This window comes from Brachycentrus maculatus, unplaced genomic scaffold (assembly GCF_059751285.1).
Source record: "Brachycentrus maculatus isolate JH-2025_06_01 unplaced genomic scaffold, ASM5975128v1 h1tg000119l, whole genome shotgun sequence".
NCBI classification, from domain to species: Eukaryota; Metazoa; Arthropoda; class Insecta; order Trichoptera; family Brachycentridae; genus Brachycentrus; species Brachycentrus maculatus.
Window position 1 is genome coordinate 3545155 of NW_028280872.1, and position 21418 is coordinate 3566572.

Consider the following 21418-nt stretch of genomic DNA (forward strand, 5'->3'; position numbering starts at 1 on the left):
ATGTTTCTTTATCGAATGAACCAGCAATGTTCACTTTTATCGAATATGGTATACCAGCACTGTGCAGTTTCTACCAGGATCTTAATTTGTTAAGTTTTTAAGGAATTTAACACTCTTCTCATAAAGATATAAGAATTTATCGATATATGCAATGTCGCTGTTCAAGAGAAACGCGATAATATAATAATTAAAGTTACTATATACTATCACTTGCAAGCCGTCAACTCGGGAAGTAATAATGTATTTAAATGCACGTAGAGGCTTTGCAGGAAAACATATTGTACCCACCGGTGTACCATATACATACACATATTTACTAAGCCTACTCGATACACTTCAACCCTTTATTTGATAAATATCAGATATCGAAAAATAATTCATCATTTTATACTTTTTCATCCTCTTCCTTGATCTTACCGGCACACATAGGGGTATAAGTGCTAACTAGGCGTCCAAAATTATATTCGACACTAAAACAACAAGTATTATTTATTTATTTTTTATTTTCTCAAAGCATATTATATACATAAGTCATATTTACATATAATATTCCCGATGAGTAATTTTTAATCTCATTTTGGGACATGGGATTAGGGTTAACAAGATTGGAACACAAATAATAAAGTAACAAAAAAGATTTTTTTCAAATAACCAAAACTAATACATGGCAAAATATAAAAACAATAAACAGGTATAATAAATAGGCATCAGAAGCATATTAAAAAGAAATAAATGAGAAAAACATAAGGTAAGAAGCATATTTAAAATAAACAAATGAGAAAATATAAAAAACATAAGGTAAAAACAAAATAAGAAAATATGACTAAACACTACATCTTTCCATAGAGTACTTTTTCAGATCATTTACTTTGGATCCCTGACTGGGTTCTATTTTATATATGTCAGGCAGCTGGTTAATTTGGGTATAGGCAATATATTTAAAGGACCTGACTCCAAATTTAGTAGTGTTTATCTTTCGCTGGAAGGTTTGCATTTGCCATTACTGAATTAAGTGCACCATTCACTCTGTGCCCAGAATTCACACTCCATATCATTATCAATATTTTCATCCCTAGAAAACATATTTCCCAAATATACGAAATCATCTACCTATTTACTACTATTTTAGATACAGATTTTGTTTAAACCGTTGGTATATAAAGGGTTTTCACTTATACTGAAGAATCAAGATGTGCGCTATATAATACGACCATTTCCTTCTTATTGTCTTATTCTAGCATTCCTTTTGGATCTTTAAATATATTTCGCACACATATTTTATATACAATACGCATTTTAAAGTAGGTTTAAACGCTACCAGGATGACAGGAATAAGATCCCAATGCAAATGGGGTGATAAAATTAGCATATAGCGTACAACTGATTGCCTCGCGTCTATAAATTAAACATTAGTACTGCATTGGCCTTAATTAAATAACAAAACTCGGATTCAACTGATGAAAATAAACATTGGGAAACTTTTATCGTTGAGAATTGTGGTGGTCCCCACCAAAACGTTACATTTCCATTTTAAATGTTTGAAGTAATTGGGAATTCTAGCTTGTAAAATTGTTAAGTTTTGGTGCGATTTAATGATTTCATGTTGGTTTAACACAGGATTGGTCGCGTTTTGTCACACCTTAATTAAGATTTCGATAGAACACAGTAAACAGGACAGATTTTCATTTTAAAGAACTATTGTGCAATATTGGAAATTAACTTTTTGGTGGGGGCCTCCACATTTCCAAAATATTTTTATGGATGGGGTTTTTTTATTTGAGGCTTTTGAACGGAATGCAAAAAATTGCATTCCGTTCAAAAGTTGAAAAAAACTATTGTTTTTCAAATACATACAGGTTCTCCTTATCATTCATCGTTCACTTTGTGTAATACAACTTTAATAAACACTAATTCGTGACTAACGGTTTTGGAATAATCATTCCATAATCAGATCATTAAAATGACATTGTTACGGTCTGGCATTTATACACAAAAAAATGAAAGTGAGAAACAAAAAAAAATGTTAACAATGCTTTTAATATACAAAAAATATATAAATATACATACAGGTTTTTCATTACAAACCAAACTGGATGCCTTAAAAATCAAATTGGACGTTTAACAAATCATTTATTTCCTCTAAAGATGCTTCATACCTTATGTTTTTTTTTTATCTGCCTACTTATTATCTGCCTGTTTATTGCTTTATATTTTGCCCTGTATTGGTTTTGTTTAATTATTTATCTTTTTTGTAACTTTCTTATTAGAGTTCCAGTCTTGTTTATCTTAATCCCATGTCCCAAAATGAGAAATGGAAATTACTCTTCCAGAATATTAAAAATATGACTTATTTATGTAATATGTTTTAAAATAAATAAATTGGATGTTTTCCATATTTTACAAAATTCTAACAGTTTTTTTTTATAAAATACAATATCAAATAAAGCTTTTTTTATGTAAAACGACCAATTTTATTTGCTTAACGTCCAATTTGGTTTATAAGGCGTCTAATTTGGTTTGTAAAACGTCAAAATTGAAGTGAAAAACCATTATATATACAAGTACCCCTCCCCAGGACTTCAACGTTGTCCTGGAAACGGGCCACAATGCTATTTTTTGTTTGTTACTCATGTGAGAATGTTTTCAATTAGAGTCAATAAATCTGTATCATTCAGCAATCTGATTGTATTATTCAGTGAGTCGACGACTTCAGATTTCAATCTAGTTACAGTATCCTGTATCACGGTGCTTCGATGTATAATACCGCATTTTTTATTTAATGATGTACCTCGACGCGTCTTTGTATTAAAAAATAAATATAAACATACAACCACCTGCAAAATATTGTAGGTACCATATATGCATTTAAAACATAGATGTCCAGAGGGAGAGGAGTATACTGCACCTGTCTAGTTTACACATCGCTCACTCCTTTCAACAACGTCATATATCAAAACACTTGATTTTTAAGGAGATCGTTTTCAAAATTTAAAAGAATATAAAGAATATAATAGAATGTATTGAAAATAAATATCAAGCCACTTATTGAACTTTTTACTTTGCAACAGATCTTTTTAGGTAAAACCTGAATGTTTTTTCTCCATTTGGGAAAAATTTCATATATATTTTTAAAAAATATTAAACAATACCTTTTCTTCAAAATGCAAAAACAACACTTTCTGCCCTGTAGCGGGTAAATATTAAGTTCAAAATATGCCGCTTTTGCTAGGATAAAGTACATTTTCTGGGTATTCTGACGACATGCACAACTGAAAATTGACGATTTTTGATATATGACGTTGTTGAAAGGAGTGAGCGACATATCAAATATGATTGACGTACGACCCCATTTGCAAAAATTATAACATCTTCTGATAGGGTGATAAATTTTGTGCCACCTGTAGGATTGTAATAAAGCTTACAATATTTTGGTGAACTGATGTCGGTAGGTACCCAAAGTCGCTTTTTTATTACATACGTAAAATGTATTTAAAGCACAGGTTAATAACAATAATAACGATTAATAATATTTTTAGAGGTTATCGAATTTAATCAAAAACCAAGCTCTTGAGTTGGGTCGAATCGAAAATGTATAATACATTTAAATCAGCGTTTCCCAACGTGGGGTGTGCGCCCCATCGAGGGGGCAATTCGAATGTCTTGAGGAGCAATGCGCTAATCGTCAATATGTACGAGTATTTGTTACATTGTTGTCGAAAAACGCATTTTCCAAAAAAAAATTGCTACTCCGATTTTTGGAGAATATGATGGCAATACATTTATATCTTTTTTATTTGCACTCTCCCATATTGGTTTTAGTGATAGGTGGAAATACTAGCCCAACGTAAAAATGTTGAGATTTTAGTCGGTTACTTTGCATGTCTGTGATCGACTTATTCGTTCGCTTACATTTTATAAAGTTTATAAACTTATTTTAATCATAGTTTCTAACCCCATGCAAAAATAAATAGTAAGCTTATGAGAAAAGATCGTCAGTATTCGGAAGATTATTCGCATTCCCAAGGATCGCACTAATTTTCTTTTAAAGGTGGAGACTGACCGGAGAAAATTAAATAAAAATAGTACGTACTTATTGCATGTGTGCATTTTTACTTAAAGTAATTCGCTTTTTTCGGAAATTGTTTGGTAAATAGTCCTCCGTAGTGTAATGGTCAGCACGCTCGGCTACCATACTGGAGGTCCCGGGTTCGATTCCCAATGTGAAATCAATATTAGTGATTTTTTCACTCTAATATTTATTCAATATAACCCTGGACTGGTACAGGTACCAGCCCTCCGCTTCAGGAAGCGGAGGGCTGATCACCTTTCCTTCATGTGTTAGTGATCAAGATAACACTGCGTTTATATGATCCAGTGCCCTATGCACCATAAGGTGCGGATAAGGGTTTGAATGAAATAAAAAATTGATAGGGGTAGGCGTGAAGATTTTTGATTCGTTAAGGTGGGGCGTGGTACAAATAAGGTTGGGAAACACTGATGTAGATAGAGCGAGAGTCGTAGCCAGGATCTGTTGAAACTGGTTCAGCTGGATTTGGATTTGAAAAAAACCGTCTTTGCAAAACCAGCGAGTCTTTGAGAACGTAAATTGTACTCGAATAGCGACAGCGTATAAGAATATATTAATTTCAACTAGGAGCTCCGCCCTTGGAAGCTATGCGGCTGGAACGGCGGTTTTATCGTCTTGTTTCTCGTTGCGAGAAGAGGCTGAAGAATGTCGAGAGTGCCGCAAGTGTCAGAGGAGTACAATCGGTTAAACTATAGGTCCATACTGTTGTAAAAAGATTAGATTAATTGTATAAACTTCATTTCTTTTTTTAATAACGCGTTAAACGCCCACACTACAATTTTTCAATTTTGAAATTGATAAAAAACTTTTCGTAAAAACATATTTTCATAATATTATTAGTCCACCTCCATGGCGTAATGGTTTGCGTGTTTAGCTACCACGCTGGAGGTCCTAGGTTCGATTCCCAGGGGGAGGTCGAAAATAATTATTAGTGACTATTACACTCTTAAACATTTATTTAATATTACCCTGGAAATTTATTTATTAAGCGTAGGAGTGATCACCTTGCCTTCATCTGTTAACGATTAAGATGCAGTGCCCTATGCACCATTGGGTGCGGATAAGGGTCAGAAGAAGAACATAATATAACAAATTGATGAAAATGATAACATTGTGTCTTAGATTGCACTGATTTCCAACTTAGACTTTTGTCTGTTTAATTCATTAAAATGTTGTATTTTGAAATATTCTAAGATTCTGACGTATTAAGGGAGCCGCAAACATAAATAGATTGAGAACCTCTGGATAAGAATGTCTGTATTTATGGAATATTTTACTGATTTAAAATTTGTAAAGCTTTTCTTTTTTTTGTAAAACGAAATTAAATAGTTCACAAAAAAGGTTGATTGAAGCTAAATATTAAATAAAATCGTAATTAATTAAATTTGTATTTAGATAAATATACTAAATGCATATCAGTAAATTAATTTAAAACAATCACTTTACAACTTGTAACTTTACAACAATATGGAAAAAATAGTTTTGTTATTAAAAAATAGGCACACTTGGTATTAATGTTTAAGGATTTTATTAAGTAAACCGGGACAGAACATTTTTTTGTGTGAAAACAAGCATTTTTATTAAAAAATAAAAATGTGATTGGCTTCCTTGGGCATGACATTTCTCCAACGTTTTGCTACTTTTTTTACTCTGCTTTCCAAATAAACACAACCTCACCTAAATATCTTGCTAAAAACACACCTCTCAGATCGTGGTCTATCACTTCGTTCTTACCAAGAAAGAACACTTTCCATTCCTCGCCATAACACTTCAGTAATTCTTCATCATTCTTCAGTAATTCCTACTCTGTCCAAGCGAATGACTATGGAATGAATTACGTACCTCTCTTTGTAAAAAAATGCACCTTTTCTAATAACTTTTAAGAAACGTCTGAGATATTACTATCTATCATTAGAATGTCCATCAAACCTCTTCCCTTAATTATTCCCTCTACCTCCTTTCCTAAATCTCCCTTTTTCCTTTGCCTTCCTTGTTATCATCAATTTGATATTTATGATTTTTTAATGTTCAGGTACTGTCTACCCTCTTATTACAAACAGCTTTATATGGTATCAAACGTTTTGACCAATATCACTAGTCTGTTTTTAGTTGGTCAAGAGATATTTATTTTTAGCAATAAGCCCGCCAATGTACTTATTCATGCATTCTGTACATGAAGTTTTAATAAATAAATAAAGAAGAATAATGTTTCTCATGTGTGTGAATATAATCCAGGATTCGGATCTCACATACTAATATAAGAGTTTCTGCTTAATAAAAAAGCTTCATTACATCTCACCAATAGATGTCTCTAGTGAAGTTCTACTGATTCGAGAACAAGGTTTCTAAATTGGTTTATATATATAGAACTTCCAAGAATTTGAGTAGTGTGGTTGTCAATAATGGGTAGAATTGGTGAATGTTACACGTGTGTAAAGTGATCACTTAAACCAGCCTATGACGGTCGTCAGCCCCGTAAATGTCCAGACTTCCATATTCTTCTTCATCTTTGATGAGATGTCAAAAAATAATATAAATAAGGAAGCATTGAAAAATTTATTTGCATATTTCCAAAAAAATATTATTCCCAAAATCATAAGACACCATTTTATATCATTATCACCATTTGACTGCGTCGAAATGAAATGAAATAAGAGAAGGACAGTAATTTTAAAAATATTTATTAGACATTTAAGTAACAAAATGTATTTATATAAATTTAAATAATCACATAAACAATTTCTCTGTGAAGCGTGTAAAATTTAAAAAATACCAAATACTGATCGAATTTCACCCATAAAATAATAATTTTTATAATAGTATTCAACTATTAGTAAATAATTAAAAGAATCTCAGTAGCCAATAAGAGTATATTCTTAATTCCAATCTAATTTTTATATGTTTTTATCAAAATTCCATTAAAAAAATCAGTTTTAAATCAATCACAAAAACAAATAAAAAATACTGAAATTAAAAGCAAGTTTTGTATTGATTCGTTTTGTATAAACCTTAATTGTATAAAGATTATTTTTTCAAACCACATACAAAGTTTTTGAAAATAAGTTTATCGAGATTGCATCTCATTTTCTCCTATTTGAAAATACGGAAATAAATGAGACAGCAATGAGAGGAACAGTTGGTGAAACTTGACCATAGATAATTCGATAGCAAAGATAAAATATATTTGCATAGATGCATGACTTTTAAATGCAAACTTAAGCATTAGGTGGGAAAATTAAATTATATCAAAATTGGTACTATCGCTACGATTTACATATATTTTTTTAATCACAACTAAACCTAAATAATAAATATTTTACAAAGCGAAATTAGTTTTTTTTTATGAGGGTGTAATGCTGTGAAACTATGTATATTATAATGTGCTGTGCGCGAGACTTTATATTACTTAATACAAAAAATAAAAATAAACTTTCGATTGCGGTTTTTTATGTTACTATACCTGCATTGGCATGAATAACAACTGTAAAAAATAAGTCAAATCACAGATGATGTATGCCATCAAAAATATTTACTCAATTAAATACAGCGCCCTGTACACCATAAGGCATACATAAGTGTGAAAATGGAAAATAAAATAAAAACATAAGAAAAATAAACGCAGTTGTGATGAAAATATCTGTGGATAATAGGTTACTAGGAAAGTTCTATCCAATGAGTTTTCTCATTCAAATTTGCATCAAAAGATGACAAAACTCTACTGACATCCAAAATTAAAATATTCATAGCACCGGAAAAAACAACTAATTTATTATAACTATATATTACAGATTTTTGTCCAAATAAATCTCAAAGAAATATAAGTGATTTTTTAACTCTAATCTCAGTCCAGCGTAATATTTATTCAATATTACCCTGGACTGGTACCTGAAGAGGAGGGCTGATCACATTTCCTTAAGATTTCCGTTAACGATCAAGATAACACAGTGTTTGTATAATGCAGTGCCCATTGGGCAAACCCTTATCAGCACCATTGGGGTGCTGATAAGGGTTTGAAAAATTTCAATATACTATAAATAAACAATACAAGCATTTAGTAAAAACAAATTCTTTAGAAGCAGCTAATATGAGATGATGCACAAATTATGAATAAATCACATAATTTGTTGATGAATTTACTTGCTGCAGAACTAGATAGTCAGGCAAGTAAAAACATAGTCAAATAGCTCTGAGAAAGATTGAGTCGTTGTTGATATTGTTGAAGATCTTTGGGCATCGTTATATCATGCATTTGCTTTATCAAACATTTTTATTAAAATAAGGTAATTCATTGATTACGGGAAACATTTGTGGCCCTGATTAGTTACTTTTCAAAAAACAAATTGACATTAAAGAATCATTTTTAGTTGATTTTATTTATAAATTTATTTTTGAAATGAAATGTAACCCAATCAGACTGTTCATATTATCAGAGTGATTACAGCGATGATGTTTTCTTTTTTCTACTTGACATTTCAGACAGTATCACAACATTTATATACGACAAAAATGTACCGTAGAACAGGGCTACTTGAACTTTGATGTGTTACTTGAGCCCAGTACAAAAAATAATATTAAGATCGTGGTATCGATCGAAGTATCCTGACAATAAGTGTCACCTGTCAGGGAAACATTGAACCATGTCGATACATTCATTATTGTACACCAAATACAGATTTAATTATTTTTTGTACTGGGCTCAAGTAACACATCAAAGATCAAGTACCCCATTCTACGGTAATTAACATTTCTTAAATTACACCATCAAAATATTTTTTGTATATAAAATGGCGCTATTAACACTGTCACTAATTCAATAAATAAATTTGAAAAAGCATAATATTGAAAGATCCATAGACAATATTCAAATAAAACGTACATTTTTTAACTTGATTTTTTTCTATGGACTCTTGTAAAACAAATTTATATGCTTGTGATCAGAATAAATTATATAATACAAAGCATTCAAAATAAGTATAAAGCAGAGTACCTAATTTAAAATTAATTTTAATTTGCTTCTAATATTTCTACAGAATACTAAATTAAAGACAATTAATTTACGTAAGTACTAAATTATGTGAGACAAAAAAGGTTTTACTATCACTTTACTAAACAATTTGATTATTAATTATTTTAGTGCAAAAGAAACAAAGCAAATACTACTGCATTAGCTGAAAATATTATTTTAGAGACAAAATTAGCAAGAATTTTTTAATGCCGCAACATTATGTTTTCAAAAGATAAATTTTATAATAACACTGCCATTTTAAATTTTTTATTTATTTATTTTGTAAAAAATAATTAATTTTAATAAAGAAATTTGATCATTGATATTACGAAGTGTCTCAAATAAATAAATACATATTTTAGGAATGAAAGAAAAATAATACTATAATACATGTTAATAACATAAATTTTACAAAGTATGAATATATATTTTAATTTTAAAATAATAACTACTATATTAATGCATAAAATATTTAAAATGTTACAACAATTAATAAATATTTTTTATTTACATACAAAATGGTAACTTTTACAAGTTTTAAGTTCAACAAGTGAAAACATAGGAGTTCAAAGTACCTAATTAAATAGGAATATCATTCTAGTGTTGCCATAGTATGGAATGTGCTGAATTAAAGTTGCACCAGCCTTAGAAGACCTTTGAAATGGAGTTATGAGTAAATATATTTATTTAACTTCTTGTATATATAAGGTGTCATAACTTTCCTTGCCTTATGACAACACAATTAAAATCCCTTACAATAATTGCAATCATGTACAGTAATTGTTTCTCATTTATAACAACAGATGTCTCATCATAATTGGGTAGATGCTCGACTACAAAACTGTCATAGTGGGTTTGATTCCCTTGATTGATTTGGCAGTCACTTTGTAGTAATATCTATTCATTTTTAATTTAATTTTTGCTCGGTAAATCCCACTATTTCTTAAAATTTATTGCGACATTTGTTTTGATAAAATTTGCATCAATTTCAAACACCGTATTGATGCGGAATGCATCGAATCATGTTTCACATTTTTTAATTTCATTGCTAAAACTTAAATTCAAAATGGTTTGATTACCTGACCCCGTAATACCATGTAATCTGTAATTTGGTGAATAAAAAAATTTAAATGCATAATTTCGGTTTGAATTATTTTAAATCCACTTATATGTTTGATTACAGGTAATATTTTTTATGTAAATCTTTGAATGAGTTTCAGATATGACAGCTAGTCTTAGTGACAATATTTATTACGTATCTTGTGTTGCTGGGAAAAGATGAAAATACGCCACAGTTTTTAAAATGTTTGGTTTTTTAACTATTGTATATACTTTTACATTCCCCATCTCAAACTTAAGGATGTCTAACTTTGGCAACACTGTATAATCGTATCACATTGATGGCTAGACAGAAAAATGATTTAAAGATAGAAAAATAATGTTTGCCTCCATGCACACAACATGTAACCATCGTGAGGTATTGCACTATTGACATGCCTCATGCAAACACTCAATGGCAATTTCACCTTTTGATTACAGCCCAAAACGGTCTGACTATTTATAAAAAAGATGCGTGTTCATGTAAACACTTCTACGAACACGACATGTCGCTCACTCCTTTCAACAATGTCATATATCTAAAATCTTCAATTTTCAGTTGTACATGTTTTCGGAATGCCCAGAAAATGTACTATATCCCAGCAAAAGCGGCATTTTTTCAACTTAATATTTACCCGCTACAGGACGGAAAATGTTATTTTTGCATTTTGAAGAAAAGGTATTGTTTAATTATTTTTTTAAATATACTTAATATTTTTCAAATGGAGAAAAAACATTCAGGTTTTACCTAAAAAGATCTGTTGCACAGTAAAAAGTTCAATAAGTGGCTATTTATTTATTTTTAATACATTGTACTATATTTTTAAACTTTAAAAACGATCTTCTGAAAAATCTGGTTTTTTGATTTATGACGTTGAAAGGAAAGAGCGATGTATGTAGTTTTTAACAAATGTAATTATAACAACTACATGTCATGTGTACAGAGAGCAAAAGTAATCCATAAGTAACTTGTCACTAATCAGAAATACATATGGAATACAAAAATAAACAACCACCTTTTTTGTTTTGAATATTGAAAGCATTAACTTTGTGGATCATCTTGATAAATTATTTCGAGAAATAAAAATACTTTGTATTCTGATCCACTCACATTTTTATTTTACCAACTAGTTTCGGGAACAACCTGTTGCCCTCTTCAGGGTTACATTTATAACTGTAACCCTGAAGAGGGCAACAGTAAGAGGGCAACAGTAACAGTGTAAGTTATAAATGTAACCCTGAAGAGGGCAACAGGATGTTGCCGAAACTAGTTGGTAAAATAAAAATGTGAGTGGATCAGAATACAAAGTATTTTTATTTCTCGAAATAATTTAACCACCTTTTTTGCCAGGCAGCACTTACTTCTAAACAAAAAATGGGCCTTTTTTTAAATGCAGTTTTATGATTTTATGATTGGCACATAGCGCCTTACACCACTGGGTAGAAGATAATCTTTTGTTGAAAAATTGATCAGTCATTCAGTTGAATATGTGATGGCAAGAGTGCAAAATTGTTGGCTCCTTTAAATTCGCAAAGGAATTTTGCACTCCGAACCAGCTAAGGAACAAAATTCTCCAAAGAGTTAAAAAGCAGTTTTGGGCTATAAATCAGATATATAATCTTATACTTTGAATTTAGAGATATGAATTTATATTATAAGAATATTTAGGCATTTTGACATTTACGTATATTAAGAAAATATAATTTTTTATGACAATTCTATTCAATATTTTAGATTCTCAATTTTTACCGTTTTAAAAATACAAGGGCTGCCCATAAAACAAGGTCTTCATAGTGCTGCAGTTGCAAATAACAATTTTACTTGGGATCTGGTATCACTAGCGCATAGCCTGTTTCCCCCACTCCAAATCCCCACCATGTTGTACTCTGCAATATTTAGTCCTGGCATGGCAGCCATCGCTATGGAGCTGCCATTCACCGCACCCGCCAGGTGTGGATTACTCTCCGGAATTCGGTTTTGTGCGCAACAACAAAACTCTAGTAAACATTCGTTCTCCGTTTACAAAGTATACAGAAAACAGTTTATGAGCGCAAAAACATGTGGAAATAGTGTAGAATCGAAAGAAGATGTGCGTTATCTGCGCGACGTGGTGGAAGAGTTTTTTGACACTGGGATAAAAAACATGGTACCCCGCATGTAAAAATGCATCGATCGCAATGGTGAATATGTTGAATAAAAGGAAAAAGCCTAAGCTTTAAAAAAAATTACATATAAATACAAATAACAGTGTTTTACCCTGTGAAAAATCATTGGAGACCTTATTTTACAGACAGCCATCGTACATATATAAATGCTTACTAAAGATAACGGTATTCAATGCAGTCATTTTATTTATTAAAATAATAACTCTGACAACCAAAAAGAGAAAATTCAAATTGTAATATACTGTTTTGGTACATAGGTACGATAAAAATATTTAAGAATTTTTAAGTAAATTAGTCTACTTTATTAGTTTAAAATGAAAATAACAATAATTTCATAAAGTGAAATTGTTTTGCTTGGTTTTGTCATCAAGCAAGTATCAAAATACTTCTCCTAGCGAGTTTTTATTCACCGCTTTAACAAAGCAATTGGTTTCTAAAAAAATTTACATATCCCAATACCGGCCTTAGGCAGTTCGCTTTTACACAAACCGTTCGATTGTTAACACATTGACTGGCGTGTCAGCCACCGGTGGCTGATACAAGATATTTGAATTGCGCCCCGTCTGCCACCAAATTTTTACTGCATTTTTGAGCTGTAAAAATTTGAGATACGCGCACTGTATCAAATCATAAATTGCTATTCGGAATAGACACGACCCCACACTCACAACGTCAAGGCGGTTGACACAACGCCATCTTTTAAATTCTTACAATTGCGCTGTATCAGTTACCCGTATCTGACACACGAAAAAGCTCAATAATTTACCATTAAAATTATGTTAAAACAAGAACAAGTATGTAATGTATTTATATCTATTTTGCGAAATAAAACCATAAAACACGAAAAAGATTTTTGGACATTTTACGAAAATTCTATCGACAGTCAATGTTTTAAATACATTGTTGAAATAAGATGTCTTTTGTCAATTTTTTTTTCATCTTATTTTCAACTATATTTGCCACAATACGATATGATATGGATTATCTCTAAGATTAGAGATTGAGATAGTATTACGATAGTATTTCTTTCCATTCATTTTTATTGCAAGCATGTCATTTGGATGGCAAAAAAAAATATTTGATGACTATTTTTCAATTTATAATAGAAAACCTTCACATCTAAGAGTATGGAGTCCTTGGATTCACGTTTATCATCTCCGTTGTGCTAAAATAAAATTTAAAAAAATAATTAAGCTTAATTAAACAGTAAACAAGTACAGTAAAATAATATCTTAACATGAACTAATTTATAATTGCTAATAAATTTTTTTTCAGATACTGGATTGTTCACCCTATGGATGATATATCAAATTGGAACCCTTATCCGCACCCCAATGGTGCATAGGGCACTGCATCATATAAACGCAGTGTTATCTTGATCGTTAACACACGAAGGAAAGGTGATCAGCCCTCCGCTTCAGGTACCAGTCCAGGGTAATATTGAATAAATATAAGAGTGAAAAAATTACTTATATTTATAAGACCCCCCTTTGGGAATCGAACCCGGGACCTCCAGAACGGTAGCCGAGCGTGCTGACCAATACACTACGGAGGCGGATCAATACATGATACATATATCAATACATGTATAAATATATCACAGGTCCGTTTCCATAGCGTAATGATCAGCACGCTCGGCTACCATTCTGGAGATGCCGGGATCGACTCCCAGAAGAGAGGTCAAAAAATAAAAGTAATTTTTTCAGTCTAATATTTATTAAATATTACCCTGGACTGGTACCTGAAGCGGAGGGCTGACTACATTTCCTTCATTTGTTAACAATCAAGATAACACTAAGTTTATATGATGCAGTGCCCTATGCACTGTTAGGGTGCGGATAAGGTAAAGAGAGAATATTACAGGTGTCTCAACTGAGACATTTCATGAATCTTTTTTTTTTTAGGGGTAAAAGATGAAAACCAGGGTTTACGGTCTAGTATTTAGCTGGCGAAAGGCCCAGTATTCGATAAATCGCAACTAAAATAGATTTTTTTTTCTTAAATACCATTTTTGTATTTTAATAAAATAAGTTTTTCTTCTAAATGAATATATGGTATTGAAAATTAAAAAGTTTTCGAAAGGTAAGGAGTTTAAAAAATTATAAATATGTATTTTTTTTCAATATGTATTCTAAAAACAAAAAAAAATGTTTTGTAGAATAGATAGAAATTTGTACACTTACCTTTTACTGCATTTGACATGTATAATGAGGAGGGCAATTCCAAGTACGAGGCAAATACACCCAACCACAATATAGGCAACTCCTAAAAATGGATTCTTTCCTCCGAGTAGTGAAGTAGTAGAGATGATCAGAGATTTAGTTCCATCAAAGGCGGTGACACTGTAAGCTGCAACCAGAATAAAACACACGAAATTAAAAACAATTATGAAATTTAAATTTATATCCAGATTTTTTGTTATCTCAACACAGATGAAGAAGGATATGGAAGTCTGGGAGTTTTCAGAGCCTATGACCTGTCATTGGCTTATTTAACTGATCATTTTACATAAACAAATCCATCCTGAAGATGACAAGACGCTTGTCGAAACCAGTTGGAAAATAATACCAAAAATAAAATGGTTATAAAAGTTTTTTTTTTTTTAGTAAAGAGAAATATTAGCGTTTTTATTATTTACACAAATATTTCAATTTCATACTATTCCTGAGAGCCTAAGCGGCTCATTGTTAGAAATAGGTATCAAAGTGTGGTAGAATTTTTTTTAATGGAATAATCTGCAAAGCCTTTAGAGGCTTGTCTGCAGGAAGAATAGTAAGGCTAGGGAAGGTAAATATGAAAAATACATCACAAACACCCAGACAAATTGAAAATAAATCTTTCTTGAATTTATTTATTGCACTTGGCGGGAATCGAACCTGTGACGCCAGTTTCGCAGTCGAGCGTCTACCCAACTACGCCACAGAGCCTATCATTCAGCACTTATTCAGATATAATTATAGCACTCACAGTAATTGACATATAGAGTGTATCTTCCGCTAAGCAATCCCGCTGTGAACATGGGCTTGGTGTGATCGACTCTCCGGTATAGCTTCCGGAAGGTTGGAAGAGCAGCCGTCCTCATCCACACTATAAGATCTTCATTCTGCAAAAAGATATTTTTTCATTTTAAATGCAATAACCACGGTAGAAATTCATCAACCGACTAACTGTATCCGGCCTAGCATTGCTCCGGCTTAGTCTGGTCAAATGGAAAAGTAGGAATAGATTATTCAAACACAAAATTGCTTAAAATTATTATTTTTTATTATAAAAACAGCATATGTAGTCTTAGTAATGTCTAGAGATGATTAAAATGTGGAAATTTAATAAAAATACAAGGTTTAAGATTTTTAAGAAAAAGAACATGGGTGTATTCGAATACAACGCTGTGTCAAAATTTCAAAGCGGTGGATTTAAATTTTGGATTAATATTATAATTTTTTAAAAAATTTTAAAACTATTTTCAACGAATGTAGTCCGCCTCCGTAGTGGTTAGCACGGTCGGCTACCATTCTGGAGGTCCCGGGTTCGATTCCCAGGGGGGGTTAAATAAATATAAGTGATTTTTTCACTCTAATATTTACTCAATATTACCCTGGACTGGTACCTAAAGCGGATGGCTGATCACCTTTCCTTCGTGTGTTAACGATCGAGATAACACTGTGTTTATATAATGCAGTGCTCTATGCACCATTGGGGTGCGGATAAGGGTTTGAATTGAAAAAAATTTGAATTTTCAACGAAACGTTTTTGTCGTTTCATATTTTTTATGGGTTTGTACTAATAAAAATAAGTAGCTACACATAAAACATCTTGAATAAACTTAAGTTTTACGATTCACATTAAAATTTAAATTTAAAGCAAAGCATTTAAATTTTAGTTTTACGTGTGTTTTTGCCCGTACCATGAGCATATTTGAATGCAATGTTGTGTCAAAATTTCAAACCAATCGATAAATAACTTAAGGATATCAAAGATTTTTAACAAATTAATGTTTTTTATTACTTTTTCCCACTCAATGGTGCATAGAGCACTGCATTAAATCGATGTTTTCTTGATTGTTCATTACATGAAGGCAAAATATGGTCAATCCTGCACTTCGAGTACCAGTCCAGGGTGATATTAAATTTATAAGTGAAAAATAAATAACACTCTTGATAATTATAACAATAAAAAATTACTTGGAATCCGTTGTTTTCCGGATTGAGGGGATCCAATTCCCAGATTTCCTTCTTCCAATTAGTAGGCTTGCTAAAGTTTTCAAATGCTGAAACAGAAAATTATGTTGAATAATCCCTGTAATAAATATGTTCAGTGTCGAAAATTAACTATAGGAAATAAAACAATAAGTTATTTTATCAACAGTGAAAAAAGATATCTAATACAATTAAATAAAATTAAATTAAAATAATAAACAAACATTAAGGTGTTGGGGCAAGGTGTTGGGCAGGACGCCTCCCTGAGCGATGATATTATTGATATATTGTCCTGAACATACCTTTTTTCAACGAGGGAAATCCCGTTGGATTCCGGAACTTTATATGTTTATCTGAAGGCCAGGCGATTCCCGTATTCAAAACTGGAACTAGTCGATCAGTCTCATTTGACATGATTTCCAATTCATCTGTAAAAAAAAATATTGCATAAATAGAGGAAAGAACGGTAAAACAAATTTATGAGGCGAAAGTAATTGGAAAAAAGGAGCAGTGAATGACCGAGAAAAACTTGGTACGATCAGGTATATCAATATTAATTTTTTTTTTTTTAAACCCTTATCCGCACCCCAATGGTGCATAGGTCACTGTGTCTTATAAACGCAGTGTTATCATGATCGTTTTACTTATGAAGGAAAGGTGATCAGCCCTCCGCTTCAGGTACCAGTCCATGGTAATATTGAATAAATATTACAGTGAAAAAATCACTTATATTTATTTTTACCCCCCTTGGGAATCGAACCCGGGACCTCCAGAACGGTAGCCGAGCGTGCTGACCATTACACTACGGAGGCGGACAGATCAATATTAATACTTAAATATAATACTTAATGGGGTCAGGTTAGGAGTTGGAATAATCGGCGCATGATGCTATAGTTAGTTTTATATGATGCATGAACGTAAAAGAGGCAAAGAATGTTTGCAAAGACAGAGTGGCGTGGGGTTCTATTCTCTCTGCCTACCCCTGCGGAGAAGTGGCATGATGGCTATAGTTAGTTTTATATTTTTTTACCTACTTTTTGAATAAAAACCCAAAGTTAAGGGCGGCTAAGCACTTCTCTGAGTCCAGTAGAGGTCCTCCAAGGATGTGACTTAGTTTGTGAGCGAGTGCGTCACAATTGTAAAGAATGTGGATTGGCGTTTCGCTATCCTCCATACAAAATCTGCATACTGGGGAGTCTGCATGAAGTTTAAATAAATATAAGAAATATGTATATTTACCGCTAAATAAGGAGTTGGCTATAGCTCCACACGGGGCGATTGGCTTCCTGTGGCCATTGGCATCGGCCTCGGAATAAGCAAATGGCTCACAGTCTGTAGACGGAGTGAGAGAAAGCTGGCCGAGGAGTTGGCTGTCATCCCTGAAAAGAACAATAAACATACAGTAAGTCCTCTACTTACGTGATTAATTTGTTCCGTAGGTTAATTTTTGCCGAAGGAGTTTTTTAATTTATACATTTTAGGTATGTATAATATGCACTACTTAGTTTAAATGGATATAGAACATACCATAGTCGTACAGGAGAAGGTGACCATCTACCAAAACGTAAAATGTTCAGGAGGGCCATTTAAGTCACTTCTGCTTGGCAACAAAATAAACATTAATATAGTTAGTCATTTTTACCAAGTCAATATATTATACTTACAAGTTTAAAATCCTTTGGGATATTTTCAGGGCATATTAAGCTAGTAAGATATCAAATAGTCAATGATCACGTTTCTGTAAAAAATGCACTTGGTCATTTTCTCCTGTATGACTACAATATGTGTAAACAGATATGGGTTGAAAAGAAGAATGCTAGAAATACCGCAATATTGATATTGAAACTTTTAATTATATTGATATAATTCAAAAGTAAAATGCATTTGCTATAAAGTATAATTTTACACACATTCTGTACCATTGTTGAAATAAATATATTTTGAACATAATTAACAAATATATTTAATAATATACATATATAATATACTTTTATAAATTTATTACATACTTGATTGGTTATTGATTCTATACAGATTTCTAGACTGTTTGATTCAGATTTTTTGGTTTGGCATATGGCAACACTGCATGACGATAATGATTTAATGTGTCTTTACCTCGACTTGACGTAGCGCCGGTGATTTTGATAGTAATTGGAGAGTCCATAGTAAATATACACGTCCCTTTTGAACTCTTCGGTCAGATTGAAGGGGATTGTGCACTTGCACTCCTGCGAAGCATTTTTCATAATCACCTCGGAACATGGTATCCCAAACTCTGTTGAATTACAATGCGTGTAGTCAATCACACGCTCTTTCACCTGTAAGACAGTTAAATGTTTACGTAAATATAATACGGCATACCAATATAAGGCTAGATGAGCATCATTAACAAGCTAATAAAAGTAGTGTTTGAGTGATATTTACAGCTAACAAAAAGCAAAAACAATCAGGTAAAACAGATTCAGATGTTGGAAGGTTCAAAATATTTCTCAATTTAAAAAAAAAATATACAGTGAAACCTCTATCTATAGTTTTTAAAGGGACCTTTTGAAATAAACTATGAATGCGGGGAAACAATGAATGCGGGATCAAGAGGTCAATACACAAGGAGATATGATTGAGTAAAGATACAGTCCTCCCAATCTGCATAACCATTGGTAGGTTAAAATTCTAAATAAATATATTCATAAATGTATTTATTTCAAAAACAATAGACAGCTGAACAGAACCATAAAAATATTACATGCAATAATAGCATTGTAAATAATCTGTGATCGAGATTAATTTTTTTATTGTTTTATTTCCATAAGTTAACAGTATATTTTCGACTTTGCAAATATTTTTTCCGCATCAGTTATTAAATATACGTTGTGGAAAGTTTTCAATCTTTCAAAGAGTGTGCATGTTTCTGAATATGAATGTGCAGGCGGTGGCTCCTTTTCATCAATATCTCTTCTGCTGTATTCGTCAACCTTGCGTCACACAAGCATTCGATAGTTTGGAGTTGGAATATTGTCGTCGAATGTAACAAAATTGAAAATAATGTAAGAAACACTGAATATATGAAATTTGCAGCATAATTCAAACGATGAATATGGTAAAAAAGTGAAAGAGAAACGATGCAATCTATTTTTGTATGAAATGAATTTGGGGCAGAAGATTTAAACGACAAATCTGGGAAGGTGATTATTCGAATAACGATAGATAGAGGTTGCACTGTATAAATACATGTATATCATAGTCGTACAGGAAAAAGTGACCAACTAACAAAATGTAAAATGTTCAGGAGGGTCATTTAAGTCACTTTTGCTTGGCAAGAAAATAAACATTAATGCAGTTAGTCATTTTTAACAAATCAATTTATTTTACTTTTAAGTTTAAAATCCTTTGGGATTTTTTTCAGGACAATGTAAAGCTAGTAAGATGTCAAATAGTCAATGATCACGTTTTTGTAAAAAAAAGCACTTGGTCACTTTCTCCTGTATGACTACGATGTATTGATTTATCATTGTTTTTTTCCATGGATTTCTGCTTAAAAAATATGGTGCGAGGTCAAAAATAATATTTTCAACAACATTGTATGATTTGTACTTATTTTATTTTGCAACAATATTGATTCTATATAGAAGAATTTTAAAAGAAAAACATGAATTTTACAAAATCCAATCCGAATAGACAGCTCCAGTCCTTTTTACAGTGTGCAATATATTACTTCCATATTTTCAAAATAGCTTATATTATGACACTGAAACCCATAATCGTGTTGTTAATGTTTATATATTTTCATGTGTGTTATTTTTTTAAATACACCACACTTGATAAAGACATTTGCGCCACCGTAAATTATTTATAAAGGCGTGAACTCTCAGAACTAGAGCAGTAGATAATGAAGAACCTTGTCCATAAAAATAGGTCTCAGATTATTGATTTTGTGAAAAAAAATAAAGGTGTGTATGTTCCATTACTCACCTCGTCCGAAAAGTACAAAAGTCCTATCCCGACCGGAATAAACGCAATCCCAATTACGAAAAATGTAGGCAAAACCGTCCCAGCTGTTAGTATCGGTTGCCAGGCTGGAAGACGTTGTTGCTTAAACGCCGAATCTAAAAACCCAAAAACACTCGTTACGATAGCCAAAACATTCTTTAAACAGTTGACCTTCTTTAATTTCAGCAAGGTGTGATCGATATTGCACGGAAATGTCACTTTGGTAAACAATGATCGAAATTGGATATAAAAAAGGACAATAATAACCTGAAGGTCGTTTCGATTTGAGAGACGCGTCTACCACATCATTTGGCGATGCCATGACGGTGAAATATATATATTTTTATATCACTTAAACTTAATTAATATGATAAAACACTAGGCACGAACCACGGGAACTAGATCTAAAAAAACTGACGTATGGCACAGACCACAGATTATACTTACGGAAAGACAATTGACTAGATACCAAAAAAATGCCAATCAGAGACAAATCATATCTTCGACGTAATTCCAAATCCTGCTATAATCGAAATTCACCTCAAATGACCTTTGAATGCAAACGAAGATCCATTCCGTCCCCAGGGGTGTGCGACAAGTGCGGCATGCGTCTGCACTCCTGTGGATTGGTCTGCAGCAACAAATGACATCTTCTTCGCCATTCTGGTCTATTTTCCGAAACTCTTTTCAGCTCCTCATACGTTAAGCAGTCCATATCTTCGTAAGTCGTTTTACGATATCTAAAACATATTAAAATACTGTCTTCGGATTTTGCTAGAAATTATAATTTGATTTATCTTTAAAAAAATAATCTTAAATGGTCATATGGAGTGAATATTATATCCGATATTTGCCAAGTGACAACACCCTATTACGATT

The 21418-nt window shown here is 31.9% G+C and overlaps 1 protein-coding gene across 1 annotated transcript; it reads right to left on the reverse strand.

Moving 5' to 3' along the window:
- Positions 1–9997: 9997 nt before the first annotated feature.
- Cdc50 (cell cycle control protein 50A) lies at positions 9998–20954 on the reverse strand. Its single transcript, XM_088259686.1, has 10 exons — positions 20807–20954; positions 20522–20655; positions 18668–18870; positions 17792–17931; positions 16855–16980; positions 16538–16623; positions 15324–15459; positions 14540–14705; positions 11530–13521; positions 9998–11206 (listed from the first exon to the last, which is right to left on the reverse strand). Exons 1-9 carry the CDS (start codon positions 20859–20861, stop codon positions 13476–13478), a joined length of 1092 nt encoding a protein of 363 aa, XP_088115812.1. The 5' UTR covers positions 20862–20954; the 3' UTR covers positions 9998–11206; positions 11530–13475.
- Positions 20955–21418: the final 464 nt, after the last annotated feature.